General features: G+C 42.0%; 1 protein-coding gene across 6 annotated transcripts in view; it reads right to left on the bottom strand.

The window, feature by feature from the left end:
* LOC132407438 (DENN domain-containing protein 1A-like) overlaps positions 1 to 19,167 on the bottom strand; it is a 606,259-nt gene that overhangs the window by 321,939 nt on the left and 265,153 nt on the right. For all 6 annotated transcript variants that reach the window (XM_059993934.1, XM_059993938.1, XM_059993937.1 and 3 more), the window contains one exon: positions 13,971 to 14,081. In XM_059993934.1, coding sequence (XP_059849917.1) covers positions 13,971 to 14,081 — 111 coding nt within the window. The remainder of the gene's footprint in view (positions 1 to 13,970; positions 14,082 to 19,167) is intronic.

Here is a 19,167-nt window from a genome sequence, read left to right as displayed (position 1 = left end):
GGCAGTGAGGTAGTATACATGGGTCTGTGTCCATTCAGAAATCTGATAGTGGTGAGGTAGTATACACGGGTTCTGTGTCCATTCAGAAATCTGATAGTGGTGAGGTAGTATACACGGGTTCTGTGTCCATTCAGAAATCTGATAGTGGTGAGGTAGTATACATGGGTTCTGTGTCCATTCAGAAATCTGATGGCGGTGAGGTAGTATACACGGGTTCTGTGTCCATTCAGAAATCTGATGGCAGAGGGGAAGAAGCTGTTCCTGAATTGTTGAGTGTGTGCCTTCCCCCCAACCCCATGGCAGCAATGAGAAGGTACATCTTTGTGAATTTTATGGATCATCAAGAGCGTAAAGAACTCAATGGGCCATTTAGTATCTATGGAGGGAAATGGGAGGTTGCCGATTTGAATCAAGACCCTTCATCTGGTCTGACCAGATGAAGGATTTCAATCCAAAGCATCAACTGTCTGTTTGTTGCCTGACTTGTTGACTTCCTCTAGTGCTTTGGGAATTGATCAATATGCCAGTACCTGCAGTCTCTTGTATCTAAACTTAGAAACACAGAAAACCGACAGCGCAATACAGGCCCTTTGGCCCACAATGCTGTGCCAAATGTACTTATTTTAGAAATTACCTCAGGTTACCCATAGCCCTCTATTTTTCTAACCTCTACATACCTATCCAAGAGTGTCTTAAAAGACCCTATTGTATCCGCCTCCACCACTGTCACTGGCAGTCCATTCCACACACTCACCACTCTCTGTGATCTATATGAAAAACTTACCCCTGACATCTCCTCTGTACCTACCTCCAAGCACCTTAAACCTGTGAAGATGTACAAAAAAGCTGGATGAACAAACAGTCCAAGTGTGGTCTGACCAATGCTGACCAAACAGTCCTTCCAGGTGAGGCAACACTTCACTTGTGAGTCTGTTGGGGTAATCTATTGCATCCAGTGCTCCTGGTGCAGCCTCCTCTACATCGGCGAGACCCGACACAGATTGGGCGACTGCTTCGTCGAGCAGCTACACTCCGTCCGCCACAACAGACAGGATCTCCCGGTTGCCACTCACTTCAACTCTCCTTCACATTCCCATTCGAATATGTCCATACATGGCCTCCTCTACTGCCATGATAAGGCCAAACTTCGGTTGGAGGAACAACATCTCGTATACCGTCTGGGTAGTCTCCAGCCCCTTGGTATGAACATCAAATTCTCCAACTTCCAGTAATTCCCTCCCTCTCCCTTCCCCCATCCCACCTTCACTCTGTCTCCTCTTCTAGCTGCCTATCACCTCTCATGACTCTGCCTTCTTCTACTAACCATAGTACTTTCCCCTCAGATTCCTTCTTCACCTTTCCTGCCTATCCCCTCCCTGCTTCCCCTCCCCCACCCCTTGATCTTTCTTCTGATTGGTTTTCCACCCTCCCCCACCTTCTTTATAGGGCCCCTGCCCCCTCCTTCTTTAGTCCTGAAGAAGGGTCTCGACCCGAAACGTTGACTGCTTCTTTCAACGGATGCTGCCCGACCTGCTGAGTTCATTCAGCTTGTTTGTACGTCTTGATCTGACCACAGCATCTGCAGTGTACTTTGTGTTTACCTTAAACCTGTGCCCTCTCGTGCCAGCCATCTCAGCCGTGGGAAAAAGCCTCTGACGATCCACACAATCAATGCCTCTCGTCATCTATCTACTTAAAACATGTAACCATTTAAACCCAATAATGGTAAAAGTGGTCCTATATTCCCTGAGCCTATCTTTTATTAGGGAGAGAGTGGTGAATCAGTGGAATTCATTGCCGCGGATGGCTGTGGAGGTCAAGTCATTTAAAGCAGAGATTGACAGGTTCTTGATTACTCAGAATGTCAAAGGTTATGGGAAGGTTACTACTTCCAGTATTTCTTGTTCTTTTTTTGCACTACCTATTTCATTTTAAAATATATTTTTTTTGTAGTTTATAGTATTATGTACTACTGCCGTAAAACAACATGCATTCAGTGGGCACTTTATTAGGGACACTTTTACACCTGCTCTTTAATGCAACTATCAATCAGCCAATCATATGGCTGCAAGCTTGCAGATATGGTCAAGAGTTTCATTTGTTGTTCAGAACAAACATCAGAATGGGGAAGATATGTGATCTAAGTGACGTTGACCGTTGGTGCCAGATGGGGTGGTTTGAGTATCTTCAAAACTGCTGATCGCCTGGGATTTTCATGCAGAACAGTCTCTCGAGTTTACAGGATGGTGTGAAAAAGAAAAAAAATCCAATGAGTGGCAATTCTATGGGGGGATATGCCTTGTTAATGAAAGAGCTCAGAGGAGAATGGCCAGGCTGGTTCAAGCGAACAATAACTCAAACAACCATGTGTTACAACAGTTGTGACTAGATGAGCTTCTGTGAGCACACAACATATCAAACCTTGACCCTTGAGGTGGATGGGCTACAGAAGCAGAAGACCATAAACATACACTTAGTGGCAACTTCATTAGGTACAGGGGATACCTAATATAATGGCAACTGAGCGTATGTCAGTGATAATAAACCTGATTCTGACTCTGGTTCTGTGTGCAGCTTTAAGCCGACAGAGGAAAGAAATAACTTCACTGCTCTGATTGTACATTCTAACAATTTTGGCTAATCAGACTGATCTCAGCACTTTCTGATATAATTCCAGCAAGATTCTTCACAACTGCCATTTCCTCTAACAACTGAACAAATACAAGCTGTTCCAATTTAACTTTTGAAGTCTTCTAGGTTTAGATTACCAAGGTAACATGGTTCTTATTAGAAGTGTCAAAGCCTTAAAGATTAAATGCAGACTCTACAGGGGAGCTAACACCAGGCCTGTCAGAAAGGTGATTATAATATTGTAATAGCAATATGCTCATGATGATGACCTTTCGGGTATCTCATCACTGGAGCCAGTACATAAACAGTTAGTGAGTGTGAACAGTCTGAATTAAAAAGCTCAATCAAAGTGACATTGTGGCTGACCTGTCCTGGGGCTAAGGACTACCTATTCCAAAGCCCTAGGGTACCACAGGAAATCTTATCTCTGCAGGAAAATTTGACTCTACTAAAGATATTTATACCTCCCCCCCCCCCCCACCACAGACACCTCCAAAATGTTTTCACTGCTATGCAAAAGATTTCTGTGATCCAAGTTATCGTCAAGGTGTTTGAGCGGACCATCCTTTTACTTAATTAAATATCCAAATGAATATCACTGAACCTTTGTCTTCACTGACTTCTGATCCTGGAGGCTTTCTTGAGGTCTGTGCTACTGTTATTCCACCTTCCCATCTCAGTCACTCACTGTGTACTTTTCCTGTACAAATATCCCAATTCATATCTTGCTCTTTAAAAGATAGAGATGGTTTTTTTAAAGATTAGCTTTATTTGTCACATGTACATCAAAACATAATGAAGAGTGTCATTTGCATCAAAGACTATCACAGTCTGAGGACATGCTAGGAGTAGCCCAGAAATGATGCCATGACTTTGTCGCCAAAATAGTATGCCCACAACATGGCCACAATCCTAACTCTATTGTATGTCTTTGGAATGTAGCGGGAAACTGGAGCATCCGCAGGTAACCCACACGGTCATGGGGGAAGCATACAAAACTCCTTTCAGATAGTGATGGGATTGTACCTCAATCTTACAGCTGGTGCAGTAAAGCATTACATGTATCACTGCACTAGTTGTTACTTCTCTGCTTTAACAATGGATTTTAATGTATCCACTAGTTACTATTTCATTTCAACTCCCAAAATTGTTTTGTAATTTAACTCTCCAAGCATCAACAGTTCATCTTTTTCACTTAAACGTACAACAGCTCTTAGCTACGAAACACTGAGTAGCATGGTCATATGAAAAAGTTATTGTGCACCTATTCTACCAACATTGCTATAGAAGGATATTCTTTCAGCTTCCATTACCTATAGAACATGGAACACTATAGCACAGGACAGGCTCTTCGGCTCAATATGTTACACCGACCTTTTAACCTACTCTAACATCAATCTAACCCATCTTTCCCATATTGTCATTCATTTTTCTATCATCCATTTGCCTATCAACGAGATTTTTCAACTTCCCTAATGTATCTGCCTCTACCCCATTGCTGTTCCATTCGCACATCACTCTTTGTGTAACAACCCTTCCTATATTTTCACACAATTGCTTTAAAATAAGATTTCTATTTATTTTAGAAACATAGCAAACCTACAGCACAATACAGGCCCTTCAGCCCACAAAGCTGTGACAAACATGTCCTTACCTTAGAACTATCTAGGCTTACCCACAGCCCTCTATTTTTCAAAGCTCCATGTGTCCATCCAGGAGTCTCTTAAAAGACCCTATCGTTTCCACCTCCACCACCATCGCCAGCACCCATTCCACACACTCACCACTCTCTGCATAAAAAACATACTCCTGACATCTCCCCTGTACTTACTTCCAAGCACCTTAAACTCAGCCCTGGGAAAAAGCCTCTGACTATCCACACAATCAATGCCTCTCATTATCTCATACACCTCTATCAGGTCACCTCTCATCCTCCACCGCTCCAAGGAACAAAGGCCAAGTTCACTCAACCTGTTCCCGTAAGGCATGCTCCCCAATCCAGGCGACAACACTGTAAATCTCCTCTGCACCCTTTCTATGGTTTCCATGTCCTTCCTGGAGTGAGGCAACTAGTATTGAGCACAGTACTCCAAGTGGGGTCTGAATCAGGGTCCTAAATAGCTGCAACATTACCTCTCGGTCCCTAAACTCAATCCCACGGTTGATAAAGGCCAATACACTGTATGCCTTCTTAACTACAGAGTCAACCTGCACAGCAGCTTTGAGTGTCCTATGAACTTGGACCCCAAGATCCCTCTGATCCTCCACACTGCCAAGAGCCTTGCCATTAATGCTGTATTCTGCCATCATATTTGACCTACCAAAATGAACCACATCACACTTATCTGGGTTGAACTCCATCTGCCACTTCTCAGCCCAGTTTTCCATCCTATCAATGTCCTGCTGTAACCTCTGACAGCTCTCCACACTATCCACAACATCCCCAATCTTTGTGTCATCAGCAAATTCATTAACCTAACCCTTCACTTCCTCATCCAGGTCATTTATAAAAATCACAAAGAGTAGGGGTCCCAGAACAAACCCCTAAGGCACACCGCTGGTCACCAGACTCCATGCAGAATATGACCCCTCTACAACCACTCTTTGCCTTCTGTGGGCAAGCCAGTTCTGGATCCACAAAGCAATATCCCCTTGGATCCCATGCCTCCTTACTTTCTCAATAAGTCTTGCATAGGCTACCTTAACAAATGTCTTGCTAAAATCCATATACACTACATCAATGGCTCTACCTTCCTGGGCTATCCCTACTCCTTTTCTTGAAAAAAGGGAACAACATCTGCAATCCTCCAATCTTCCAGGACCTCTCCCGTCCTCATTAATGATGCAAAGATCATCGCCAGAGGCTCAGCAATCACCTCCTTTGCTTCCCACAGTAGCCTGGGGTACATCCCATCTGGTCCCGGTGACTTATTCAACTTGATGCTATCCAAAAGCTCCAGCACATCCTTTTCCTTAATATCTACATGCTCAAGCTTTTCAGTCCGCTGTAAGTCATCCCTACAGTCGCCAAGATCTTTTTCCTCAGTGAATACTGAAGCAAAGTACTCATTAAGTACCTCTGCCATCTCCGCCGGTTCCATACACATTTTTCCACTGTCACACTTGATGGGTCCTATTCTCACATGTCTTATCCTCTTGCTCTTCACATACTTGTAGAATGCCTTGGGGTTTTCCTTAATCCTGTCTGCCAAGGCCTTCTCATGGCCTCTTCTGGCTCTCCTAACTTCATTCTTAAGCTCCTTCCTATTAGCTTTAAAATCTTCTAGATCTCTATCATTACCTAGTTTTTTGAATCTTTCGTAAGCTCTTCTTATATTCTTAACTAGATTTACAACAGCCTTTGTACACCATGGTTCCTGTACTCTACCATCCTTTCCCTGTCTCATTGGAATGTATCTACACAGAACCCCATGCAAAAATCCCCTGAACATTTGTCATATTTCTCCTGTACGTTTCCCTGAGAACATCTGTTTGCAATTTATGCTTCCAAGTTCCTGCTTGATATCCTCATATTTCCCCTTACTTCAATTAAATGTTTCCCTAACTTGTCTGTTCCTATCCCTCTCCAATGCTATGGTAAAGGAGATGGAATTGTGATCACTACCTCCAAAATGCTCTCCCACTGAGAGACCTGACACGTGACCAGGTTCAATTCCCAATACCAGATCAAGTACAGCCTCACACACAAAATGCTGGTGGAATGCAGCAGGCCAGGCAGCATCTATAGGAAGAAGCAGTGTCGACATTTCAGGCCGAGACCCTTTGTCAGGACTGAAGAGTTTATTTGTCTTATACACTGGGAAAGCACTAGATCCTTTTTACCATGTGTCTTTGGAGTGTGGGAGGAAATTGGAGACCTTGGAAGAAAGCCACAATTCCCATGGGGAGGATGTACAGATTCCTTACAGAGGACACTGGGATTGAACTCTAAACTCCGATCCCAAAGCTGTAATGGTACGCGATAACTGTTCAGCTACCATTATGCTCCCTGGTATTAGCCATTCCCACCCTGGGAGAATGTTTCTGGCTATGCATTTGATTTCTGCCTCTTATCATCTTGTATACCTCTATCATGTGGTCATTCATCCTCCTTTGAAACGCCGAAGCTCATTCAACCTATCTTCATTAGCATTCATTTTGAGAAGATTAGACTGTAAAAGCAAGGATGTAATACTGAGGCTTTGTAAGGCATTGGTCAGACCACACTTGGAGTACTGAGAACAGTTTTGGGCTCCTTATCTGAGAAAGGATGTGCTGGTATTGCAGAGGGTTCAGAGGCGGTTCAGCAGAATAATTTCAGGAATGAAAGGATTAACATATGAGGTGCTTTTGATGGCTCTGGGCCGGCCTGTACTTACTAAATGTACCAAATATGGAAAGCAATAGACAGTGGGCTTACAGAGGATATTTCTTGCAGGATCAAGAATATTTCTTCCAGGATCAGAGGGTACAGCCTCAGAATAGGAAGACTTTCCTTTAGAACAAATATGAGGAGGAATTTCTTAAGCCAAAGGTTGGTGAATCTGTGGAAATCATTGCCACAGACAGCTGTGGAGGCAAAGTCATTGGGAATATTTTAAGTGGAGGTTGATATGTTCTTGATTAATAAGAGCATTAAAAGTTACAGGAAGAAGGCAGGAGAATGGAGTTGAGAGGGATAATAAATCAGCCATGATGAGATGGCAGAGCAGACTCAATGGGCAGAATGGCCTAATTCTGCTCCTATGCTTTACTGTCTTCTGGACGTATCAGATAGGGCAGAACTGCATACAGTTAACTTCAGTGCACATGGAAATGTAGATTGTACAAGGGTACTAAATGGAACATGGAAAGCTTTTATTTCTGGATGGCTTCAGCCACATGACAGGTAACACATCTGTTCTGAGCCCTTATGTAGCTACTTAGAGCAAAAATTCCATTATGCTTTAACAACTGCAAAAGTCTATCAAGTGGGAAAATGCTGTCATTCTGTTCATCTGTACATCACAAACTTATTGATTAGTGAAAGGAAACAATTTCTCAGTGTGTGTTTCTGATGTGCAAGTGCAATATGGCCATAATTTCACTGATGCAAAACCTTCTTTGAGGGTGAGAGTGCTTTTCGATCTTCCAGAGCTTTCATCAACCCTGGTACTTGATGTGAACCTAAGTACCACAGAGCCTGAGCACTGTCAGAAGAAGATAAAGTAATCATAGTTGATTAAGAGTCCTCTGTGTCACTGAAGTGGCAGAAATGTGTTCAAGGACTTCCTGACAGATGAAAAGCACCAGAATAATGTACACTCATTTTATCAGCATGGGTAAGGAGGGGAGGGGGGGTGTTAATATTGTTCAAACAGGCAGCATGTTTAGCGCAACGCTTTACAGCACCAGCTGTAAGATCAGGGAGTCAATTCCTGCCGCTGTCTGTAAGGAGTTTGTACTTCTCCCCATGTTTGCATGGGTTTTCACTGGGTGCTCCGGTTTCCTCCCAGTTTTCAAAGACTGAAAGGTTAGGGTTAGCGAATCGTGGGTTTGCTATGCTGGCGCTAGAAGTGTGGAGGCGCTCGTGGGTTGCTCAGCACTTTCCACACTGATCTCATTTGTCACAGAACAACACTTTGCACTGCGCTATTTTTTTAAGGACAGATTGTTAAATCTAATCTTAAAAAAATCCAAAGATATTAGAGTCATAATTTTGAACAATTAATTTCTTAGTTTACCTTTTAGGCTCTGAATCTAACCTTTAGAACTTTAAATCTAATCTTTAAAGAAATCCAAAAGAAATTGAAGTTATTATCTTTTGCAGATAATTTCTTAGTTTACCTTTTAGGCTTTCAGTAAGATTACTTCTCATTAAGGAAGGCTTTGGCATGTTAATCTTTCTTCCTTTCTAAAGCTGTTGCCTTTATATTGGGATGGCCCAACAGTCTATGCAGCATCCACGCCAGGATCATTAGATTCAAAAACAGTCATTTCATCCAAGCCATCAGGGTGATCCAACACCTCCAGCCACTAGCCCACCGCACCAATCCCCACTACCTAGCATCGCCTCATGTACATACAATCAGTCTATGTATAGAACAGTTAATTGCACAGTGTTTTATAGGATTACTTTTATATTTATTTATTGGACATTTTTGTGTTTTTAAATGCTGCATCAGATCCAGATTAGCAATCACTTGGTCCTCCTTTGCACTGGTTTAGTAAAGAATGACAATAAACAACCTTGAATCCTGAATTCACACTTCGGTAGGTCTGGAGTAATGTATGAACCAGACCAGGTTAAGGTGGCAGATTTCCTTCTCCGAAGATCATTTGTGAACATTAGTTTTCAACCAATAGTCTCTACCTGGTTGTTAACTCTATTTATTCCAGATTTTAACGTTTAGAGTAATTTGATTTTAAGTTCCCAAGCCAGTTTGAACCAGCCCAGCAACTCCACCCACACACCAGCACTCTCTGGTTGTTGGCTACACTTGAAAAGTATGGTAGTCCACTGGGCAGACATCATAACTTGCCCTGACCCCTTTTTTGTCCCAGTATGTGTCCAGAATATTGCAATTAGGAAGAAGAAACACAAATGATTTTTCTTAGAGTCCTAGAACAACTTGACTTTTAAACAGTTATTTGCCTGAGCTTTCAGGCTGAACAGCACCTCCACCTATTAACCTACCACACCAACGCCCCCCCCCCCCCCAACAACACTACATACACCAGCCACTACTCTCCACAGCCTCTCTGCACCCTTATACCTCCCGGCAGTGGACACTTTGCTCTTATATTGTACATAAGCTAATCTTATGCATACAAGACCACGCTCAGTTACTCGTACATTGTATTTGATAGGGCTGCTTTTATAAGACCAAAAGTCATAAAAGCAGTAGAGGGCCATTCAGCCCACCAAGTCTGTTCTGCCAATCATCATCGTTTAATTCGTCAGTTACTCCGTTATGCTGCGTATTTGTCTCATGACTCAGTTTTGTTTTAAAGTGGAGTTTTACTTTCTATTGTAAGGTACAGAATCGTTGTGCTGGCAGTTTTGCCAATTGCTGCCAGTTTTGTTTGATGAATCCTTGATTTAATTTCAAAATCTAAGTATTGGAGAGTGAAGACTTTACCAAAGTACGGGAACCCGAAGTATCAAGTAAAGTTGGTGTCGTTTGGAAGTAAAATACAGAATCAACCTTATTGAATCTTCGTTCAGAAAATAGTGACCTGCATCTGAGATAACCCCTGCCTGTAAGAGCAGAAAGGGTTGTGCAGTGTTATTCGCCAAGAAAAAGGTCAGTTCCTTTAAGCCATTTTTATTTCATTCGTTGTGAAACCTTTGGACAAGGCATATTTCAGCTGGGATTAGCAACAACGTCCCGTCATCGAGGAATTCGTTACTTCAGGAAAGTCTCTCCTAATTGACTGTATAAATCACTTGGACTTTTGCATTTGCCCCTTTTAAGACCGTGTTCGCATTTACCACTTTAAGAACTATTCCAGAGTTGCCATATAGCAGTTAACTTCCGGTTAAGTTAGTCGTTTGTTTACTTTTCTTCTTTTTTGAGCAGAGTTTAATAAATGTTTATTTGTTTATAAAACCTGACTCAATTCTATATTCATTGTTGCCAGACATGTAACCCTTCATTTCACTGGGTGTGTTTTTTATGGTGGATTGAATACAGAGTTACAACCATCTCACTCTTCTTCACAGCAGTGCACTGAAGAATGACAATAAGCAATCTTGAATTTTGAAATTTAAATACAGTGGATTCCAGCTATTGGGACACATTGGGACCAATACATTTTGGCCCGATGAAACTACCACAATTACCCAAAGTTTCACAGTAACAGTAAAAAAAGGTATAAAAAGACAAACTGAGCAACAAATTATGTATTTAAATATTTAAATGAATACAGAACAAATTAGAACACTACCAATATCACAATACTATAAAACTGTGTATTAGTTCCTAATAGTTATTGACAGAGTCAATTCCTCTGTCAACAACTATTCTTCATTTTCACTGTAACATTCAAGATGATTGGCAATACCGTCAAATTCTTTGTAGTTCCTAACTTGTTGATGTAGTGCAATCATTTCATTTTCACTCCCGGACACTTGTGGCAACTCCAAGCCTGAATGCTTGAAACTACAGTGAGCCAAACAGTTCAGAATTGCCTTACTGGTTATTTCTTGCCAACAATCTGAGACAAAAGTCACTGCTTCTTGAACAAGTGACACTATTTAAAACCAGTTCGCTCTAGGCATGGGATAATGGCTGCAACAGAGTGCACAACTTATGCTAGTGAGAACCTGTTCAGCAACAGTCTCCCTGCCCCAATTAAGGGGCATAGTGTCCCAAATAAGCAAAGGGAGTCCTGGCAATTTTCTTGATTAGTTTTGTTCTTGAAGTGTTGTCCCAAATAAGCGAGCGCTCCAATTAACCGATGGCCCAATTAACAGAAATCCACTGTATTTGAAAGCAGCCCATTGGGCTACAATCATGTGCAGAGCACCCTGGTGAGAGAACTCCACTCTTTGGAAAAACGCCACTCTTCAGTGGCAACAATATTCTTGAGGCACCACGAAAGACTGACTTACACCTTTCATAATGACACAAACACTTAAGCTCGTGATCAGAGCAACAGCTGGAGCCAACTCCAAAGAAACAAAATCTTTGTGTACACAGGGATCAGTGTGGGTGGTTTCTATGTTGCAGCTGCTGTCTTTTGGACCACTGGGAATATGGTTACCCAAACCGCTGCTTTAAAAATACTATCAACAATATGTCAAGGCATTTCCAAACTTCCACCAGTGAAGTTAAAGTAGTGCAAACACCGAGATTTCTGAAATTCTCACGCAAGGTACTATTATTTTGTTAGAGGTTTCTCTCCAGGGAACTTTAGTGATAACAGGAAACTGCCTTCCCTCAATCAGCAAACTGCTACGATCTTCAGCAATATCCATTGATCAGTATTTAAGGCAATTCTCATGGGTTACAATTAGACCACGCTTACCGACATGAATGCATCAATTTTTTTGGAGGAGGAAAACAGTTACTTTCCCCAAGCAGTAAGGCTGATAAACACCTCCACCCACTAACCCACCACTCCACACATGCCCCACTACCAATACTCTATCATTTCCTGTCAGTTGCCTTAGGTACAGACACTCCTGTGCCTAGTGTTGCTTTATGGACATACAGTCAATCTATGTACAAACGTATATATAAGCTATCTTATATACATATTTATTTTGCTTTATTATATTATGTTCTTTATCTTATTGTGCCTTTCTTTTGAGCTGCATCAGATCCGAAGTAAAAATTATTTTGTTCTCCCTTACACTTCTGTGCTGGGAATGATATTAAACAATATTGAATCTTTAATCTTTTGTTTTGTTATTTTAGAGATACAGCATGGTAGCAGGTCCTTCTGGTCCAATGAGCCTGCGCCACCAAATTGCATCCAGATCACCAATTGACCTACCAATCCGTATGTCTCTGGAGCACCAGAAGGAAACCTGTGCAGTCAAACTCTTTACAGACAGGGGAGGGAATTGAACTCTGATCGCTGATGCTGTAATAGTGTTATGGTAACCGCTATGCTACTGCCTCCCTCAATGTAGCGAGGCATTAAAACAGCACAGAAAAGAGATGTAAATAATCAGGTTAATGCTTAAAATAGATTAAAGTACAATTTTAATAATCCTCCAAACAGATTTGACACAGATAAGCTTCCAGTGGACACAAATTAATAAAATATCAATCTTGCACGGAGATTTTTTACTTATTAAGGAGATCCAAAGAATATGTAGAATCAGAACTTCAGAGAGATCATAAGACCAAAAACACAGGAGCAGAATCAGGCCATTCAGCCCCTCAAGTCTCCTCTGCCATTCCATCATGGCTGATTTATTATCCCTCTCAACCCCATTCCCCTGCCTTCTCCCTGTAACTTTTGATGCCCTTACTAATCAAGAGTTATTTAACCTCCACTTTAAGTATACCCAGTGACTAGGCTTCCACAGCCACCTGTGGTAATGAATTCCACAGCTTCATCGCTATCTAGCTAAATTAATTCTCTTCTTCATCTCTCTTCTAAAAGGCAGGAGAATTGGGTTGAGAGGGTTAAGAAAGCAGCCTTTATCAAATGGCACAGCAGACTTGATGGACCGAGTAGCCTAATTCTGCTCCTGTCTTACTTACTTATATCCCCTATTTCCATTTTTCATTAAACATCTTGGAAATACATAAATATCAGTGCACACAAGTTTGAATTCTAGCAGGCAGGGTTGCAGGCGTCTCTTGGCAGCAGCAACGTGCAGCCTTCAGGAACGCGATGCAGCTCTTCTATCAGCCCCATCACTGTACTGCACAGTAAACATTTTAAACCATTTTTAAAAATACTTCTTACATTGTAAATGCATTATGTTTATGCATATATACATGTTTTATTCCATATCAGTAATTCTTATGTAATTTTTGCACAAACCCTTTTTCTCATAAGTGCTGAAAGGTGTTTTTTTTTGTACACACCACAGCAACTTCCTGATACATCTATATTGCAGGTAAAGTCCTTAAGCTTGTTATAGCTGGGGCTAGGAATGGCCTCAAACTCCTGCTACCTATTAAATGCTCCCCATGGTGCGCGCCTCAAATAGCCTCTGACAACCAAGTCTTTACATGCGGCTTAGCTACTAAGCCCAGTGGAACCGTTTCTACTGACAGGAAATGGGGCAAAGGCGAGTTACTGGTGCCTTAAAACCAAACGCTTCGGGCAGATGGGGCTTGTCAGCCATAGTCAACAGCTCACCTAGAAGGAAGACTCTGATTTTAAACCTCCGTTGCCTTGCAGCTACACCCACTTGTGGGAAAGGCTTTGGGACTAAACCCCAAGAGAAAAAGCCGGAGCTGGAATCCTTAAGGCAGTCCTACATGGACTGGCAATTTCTGTGATGCTGCTGGTGCCAAAGTGCGTGAGTCTCCGTTGTTCCTACGGATTCATCAGTTGCTTGAAGAGGTGGAGCTTACTACGAGGACAACAGCTTGCTCCTCATATCGTACTGCTCAGGCTTGCTTATCTGGACAGCTAGGATGCAACATTCATGGTTGGCCCAGACCAAAGGAGGCCTGAGTTAATGAGCCTTGGTATTTTGGGACTAGAATTAGGAAGTTGCCTTAATCATCCTCCATTAGCTTCAGTGTCCATCTTCTATGAACAAGTGCATCTTGCGTCAATAAAACACAAACAATACTTATATATCTGCTGTAGTAAACCCTGGGAGGTGGTGGTTGCAAGAACAGGTTGAGAGGTTTTATTTCGGTGCTGTCAATGCTACTTACAGTGCTTAACTTGCTGCAGGTGATGAGAACTCGCCGCTCATACAGCATACTGGCATAAAGATGGAGCATGTTGTTAACATCCACTGCAACAAAATACTCTGTCAGGTTTCTCTGAAAAAGAAAACCATTACCAAAATTTAAAGAAGAGTGGACAAGCATCATGGATAAAAGTGTCACATTGTTTATATACATTGACATTGAACCCTGATAATAATCTGTCATAACATTTCCAAAATAATATCTTCTACAAAACAAGAAAACATTCTTCATCTGTCTCTCCTCTTACCCTTTTCCTTCTCCTCGCCTACCCATCAACTGCCTTAACTCCCTCTACTGCCCTTCCTCCTTCCCTTTCTCCCATGATGCACTCTCCTATCAGTTTCCTTCTCCTCCAGCTCTTTATCTTTTCCAGCCACCACATCCCAGCTTCTTACTTCATCCTCCTCTTCCACCCGCCTGGCTTCACCTATCACCTGCTAGCTTGTCCTCCTTCCCCTCCCTCACTTATTCTGGCACCATCCCCCTTCCATTCCTGACTCGATGAAGGGTCTCCACTCAAAATGTTGACTCTTTATTCACTTGCATAGAATATGTCTGACCTCCTGCATTTTGTGAGCATTATTCTGGAATTCCAGCATTTCCAGAATCACTTGTGTTTATAAAATATTTATTGAGGTTTGATTCGAAATATTAAGAATTCCTTCACACTACCCCTCCCTTCACAGATGTTACTCGACGGACTGGGTTCCTCCAACAGATCGCTGATGCAATCTATTCACTGTAACAGATCAGTCCACTCTCTCCACCTCCTCCAACTATCAGCCCACTTTGTTGATTTCTTCAAGTTATTTGAGAATGCAGCTAAAAGAAAATACAGTTTAATATCATTTAATGTGTATTATCTACACTTAGTGGCTACTTCATTAGGTACACCTGTACATCTGCTCGTAACACAAATATCTAAATCAGCCGATCACGTGTAGCAATTCAATGCATGAAAGCACGCAGACATGGTCAAGAGGTTCAGTTATTGTTCAGACCAAACATCAGAATGGGAAGGAAATGTGATCTAAGTGACTTTGACTGTGGAACGATTGCTGGTGCCAGACAGGGTGGTTTGAGTATCTCAGAAACTGCTGATCTCCTGGGATTTTCATGCACAACAGTCTCTAAAATTTATAGAGAATGGTGTGAAAAAGAAGAAAAGACATCCAGTGAGTGGCAGTTCTGTGGGTGGAAATGCCTTGTTGATGAGAGAGGTCAGAGGAGAATGGCCAGACTGGTTCAAGCTGACAGGAAGGTGACAGTAACTCAAATAACCAAGTGTTACAACAGTGGTGTGCAGAAGAGCATCTCTAACCGCACAACACATCAAACCATGAAGTGGATGGGCTACAGCAGCAGAAGACCATGAACATAGAGAACATACAGAAATACACTCAGTGACCACTTTATCAGACACAGGAGATACCTAATAAAGTGGCCAATGAATGTGTGACTGGAATAAATCATGAGTTGTTGCTCCTCAAACCTGAGAGTGGCCTCATTATATCAATGGTGAAAGCCACTGACCAACATATTCGAATGGGAATGGGAAGTGGATTGAAAAAAAGAGGGTCACTGGAAAATCCAGCATTTTGTGGTGGACTGATTGGGGGATTGCTTCGATAGTCTGTTAGGGCTCCCAGTGAGGCCTCCTCTACATTGATGAGGCCCTACATAGACTGGTAGACCCCTTCATCGAGGACCTTCACTCAGTCCGCCAGAAAAGACTGGATTTCGTAGCGGCCACCTATTTTAATTCTACTTCTTATTCCCACTTCATGTCAGTCCATGACCAGTTTATTACCTTTCAAAGTGCATCATCTATTACTGGAACAAATTACAAACCTCATCTCACAATTTTTTTGCAAATGGTTTCCTGTCATTTTTTTCTTTTATAAATGGAAACACTGAATGCTCTAAATGGGCACACGGTGTGGTAGGTGTGGGCCACTCTGGAACATGCATCATTGGCTGTAAAATAGGGAAATTGGGAGCCGTATCAGTTTCTACACCTGAACCATGGAACGACCAGTGTTCTAGCAACTCACTCAACCAGGTAGCAGGAAGTTTTAAGTGAACTAGTGGCAGATGGAGATTTGGGGTGGGAGGGTATAGGATCATGGTTGCAAAGATGGGCAAATCTGAAGAGCAATGGAACAATGCAAAGGGTACTGAGAGGAAAAGCATAAACAAGAAGCAATAGAGTGTATAAGTCTAAGAATTAAACCTGGGATTACAAAAACAATAAAAAGTCAAAAAAAATCCCAAGGCTCTGCATTGGAAGGCATATAACATTCAAAACAGTTAAACAATGAGAACAAATAGTCATTCAGAAACAAGGGGAGAGTGCAGAAAAATGGGATTGAAAGGGTTAATGAATCAGCCATGATGTAATGGCAGAGCAGGCTCGATGGGCTGAATGGCCTAATTCTGCTCCTGTGTCTTACTTGCAGAACAATGTGGTACCTGGACCCAGTACTGTTGCATACATGATACTTAGGAAGCACATTTTAGGAAATTGCTGTTAAAGGAATTACAACAAGGCACTTGAAAAAATCCTGCAACATAGTCAGGAAAGTCAGCATGGTTTTGTGAAAGGAAAGCACGTATGGTGAAATGACTCAGGTACCAATCGAGGAACAGCTGACAACAGTGCCAACACTGGTAGTCAAACTCTGAGTACACGTCTCAATGCCAGTAATAATTGCTGCCTATTTTTGCAATGTTTGATGCTGCTGGCTTTATCTCATTACAAACTGCCAGCACAATTCTTCATGACAAAATCCTCTGAATATATCTACAAAGCTATTACTTTACTCTCCAATGTATTGACCATAGTTGTCATTCAAATTCACACACTTTAAGAATGATTTCAGAATAGATTTGCCCCCAAAATGTTTTAATTTGTCTGCAATAGTTTATTAACAGTAAATTAAGCATTACTAACTTCCTGTTATCACGTTGATAAGGCAGGTTTTTTAATATATGTATACCAATGCTGCTACATGCCACAGCTAACAGACCTGCCACTTGCAGCTCCAGAGACCCGAGTTCAATCCTGACCATAAGACATAGGAGCAGAATTAGGCCATTCAGTTTATCCAATCAGCTCTGCCATTTGATCACAGCTGATCTATATTCCCTCTCAGCTCCAAACTCCTGCCTTTTCCCATAACCTTTGACACCCTGAATAATGAAGAGCCTATGAACCCACACTTTAAATATACCCAATGAGCTGGCTTCCACAGCTGTCTGTGGCAAAGAATTCCACAGATTCATCACCATCTGGATAACGGAATTCTTTCTTGTCTTTATTCTATCTGGTCCTATACTCCCCCACTACAGGAAACATTTTCTCAACAACTTTTCTACCTAGGCCTTTCAATATTCAGTAAATTCTGTAAATTCAATAAATATTCCAGCAAGTACAGGCTCAGAGCCGTCAAACGTTCTTCATTCTTCATTCCCAAGATAATTCTCAAGAACCTCCACCGGACCCTCTCCAAGAGCAGCACATTATTTCATAGATTAGTGGCCCAAAACTACTTACAATAACTAACCACCAATGTTGTCTTCATGGGGTTCATACGTTCACCCTCTAACCATGCGTATTTCCTGGTGGTGCTCGGATTTCCTCCCACAATAACATAGGCACATGGGTTAGTAGGTTAAGTGACGTTCCCCCAGAGTGAAGTGATTCTGAGGGGAGTTGACAGGAATGCTGTGAGAACGGAAAATCAGTGAGGGAATGGAATTGTTCTGTGTGCCTTCACAGATGAGCCCTACATAGCCACCTTTGAAGTCATTGGAATACTTGGATATATATTGCAAATCAAGAATGTTGCAGATATTATCAGCAATCAGCTTAACATCACAAGTGTAAAAACAGTAAATATGAAGCATGCATTAAAGCTTAAAAAAGATAAAATAATCAAAACTCTACAAACTGGTATTTGAATCCAGTATGGTCACCAATATAGGGCTATTCATTCTGTGAATGGCTGGTATCTGACAGATATTGTATAGTCCGGCTGCACTGAGATTTCCTAGTTCAGGCACTGTTCAAGTTGAAATATTCTTCCTCCACCCTAACCATATCTTTCATTCTCCTGTGGCTGAGGGCTTGATAAGACAATGCACATTTGTTACTGTCACTACCCGCATGTGTTCCCATTAAAGACCCAAATCTTGCTAGAAAAGGCCCTTCCAGCCCAGCAAGCAGCATCGCCAGCAGCCCACCAATTTAACCCCAGCCTAATAACAGGACAATTTGCAATGATCAATTAACCTACAAACCGGTACGTCTTTGGACTGGGGGAGGAAAATGGAGCACCCAGAGGAAACCCATGTCTTCTACAGGGAGGACATACAGGCTCCTTGCAGACAGTGCCAGAATTGAACTCAAATCATCAGAACACCCCAAGTTATAATAGCATTGCACTAACTGCTACGCCACCATGGAACCACCTTAGCAGATAACAATGACTGAAATCTACAATAGAGTAACTTCCAGTGGAGAATGACAGAAATAGGAAGCTGATTTATCTGTAAATATCCCAATGAAGGGTCTCAGTCCCAAACTTTGACTGTTTATTCCTCTACATAGATGCTCTCTGACCTGCTGAGTCCCTCCAGCATTTTGTGTGTGTTGTACTGGATTTCCAGCATCTGCAGAATCTCCTGTGTTTATGATAGGGCTGCAGCCAGGAAACATTAATTCAGTATTCTGCAGGACCAAAAGTGCCTCCAAGCAGAGATGGAGAAGGGTGGAATAGATGATACAAGAAGGAACTGGGAGCAATGGGACAAAGGGGATGAGGAGGTGAGAAGAGGTGTTGCTAGGAGCAGAGATATTTGGAAGAAATAGGTGAACAGGAAAAGAGGTAGGATTGAGACCATAAGAACACAAGAACATAGGAGCAGAATTAGCCCAGATTTTTCAGTTATTAAGGAGATATAGTGACTTTATAGCATCATAAGCATGTTCAGAGTATAAAACAGAGGCAGAATTAGGCCATTCAGCCCATCAGGTCTGCTCTGCCATTCCATCATGGCTTATTATCCCTTTCAATCCCATTTTCCTGCCTTCTCCCTGTAGCCTTTTATGCCCTTACTAATCAACAACCATCAATTTCTGCTTTAAGTAATACCC

The sequence above is a fragment of the Hypanus sabinus genome, chromosome 18 (assembly GCF_030144855.1).
Source record: "Hypanus sabinus isolate sHypSab1 chromosome 18, sHypSab1.hap1, whole genome shotgun sequence".
Lineage (NCBI taxonomy): Eukaryota > Metazoa > Chordata > Chondrichthyes > Myliobatiformes > Dasyatidae > Hypanus > Hypanus sabinus.
This window is presented reverse-complemented; position numbering and strand designations above follow the sequence as displayed.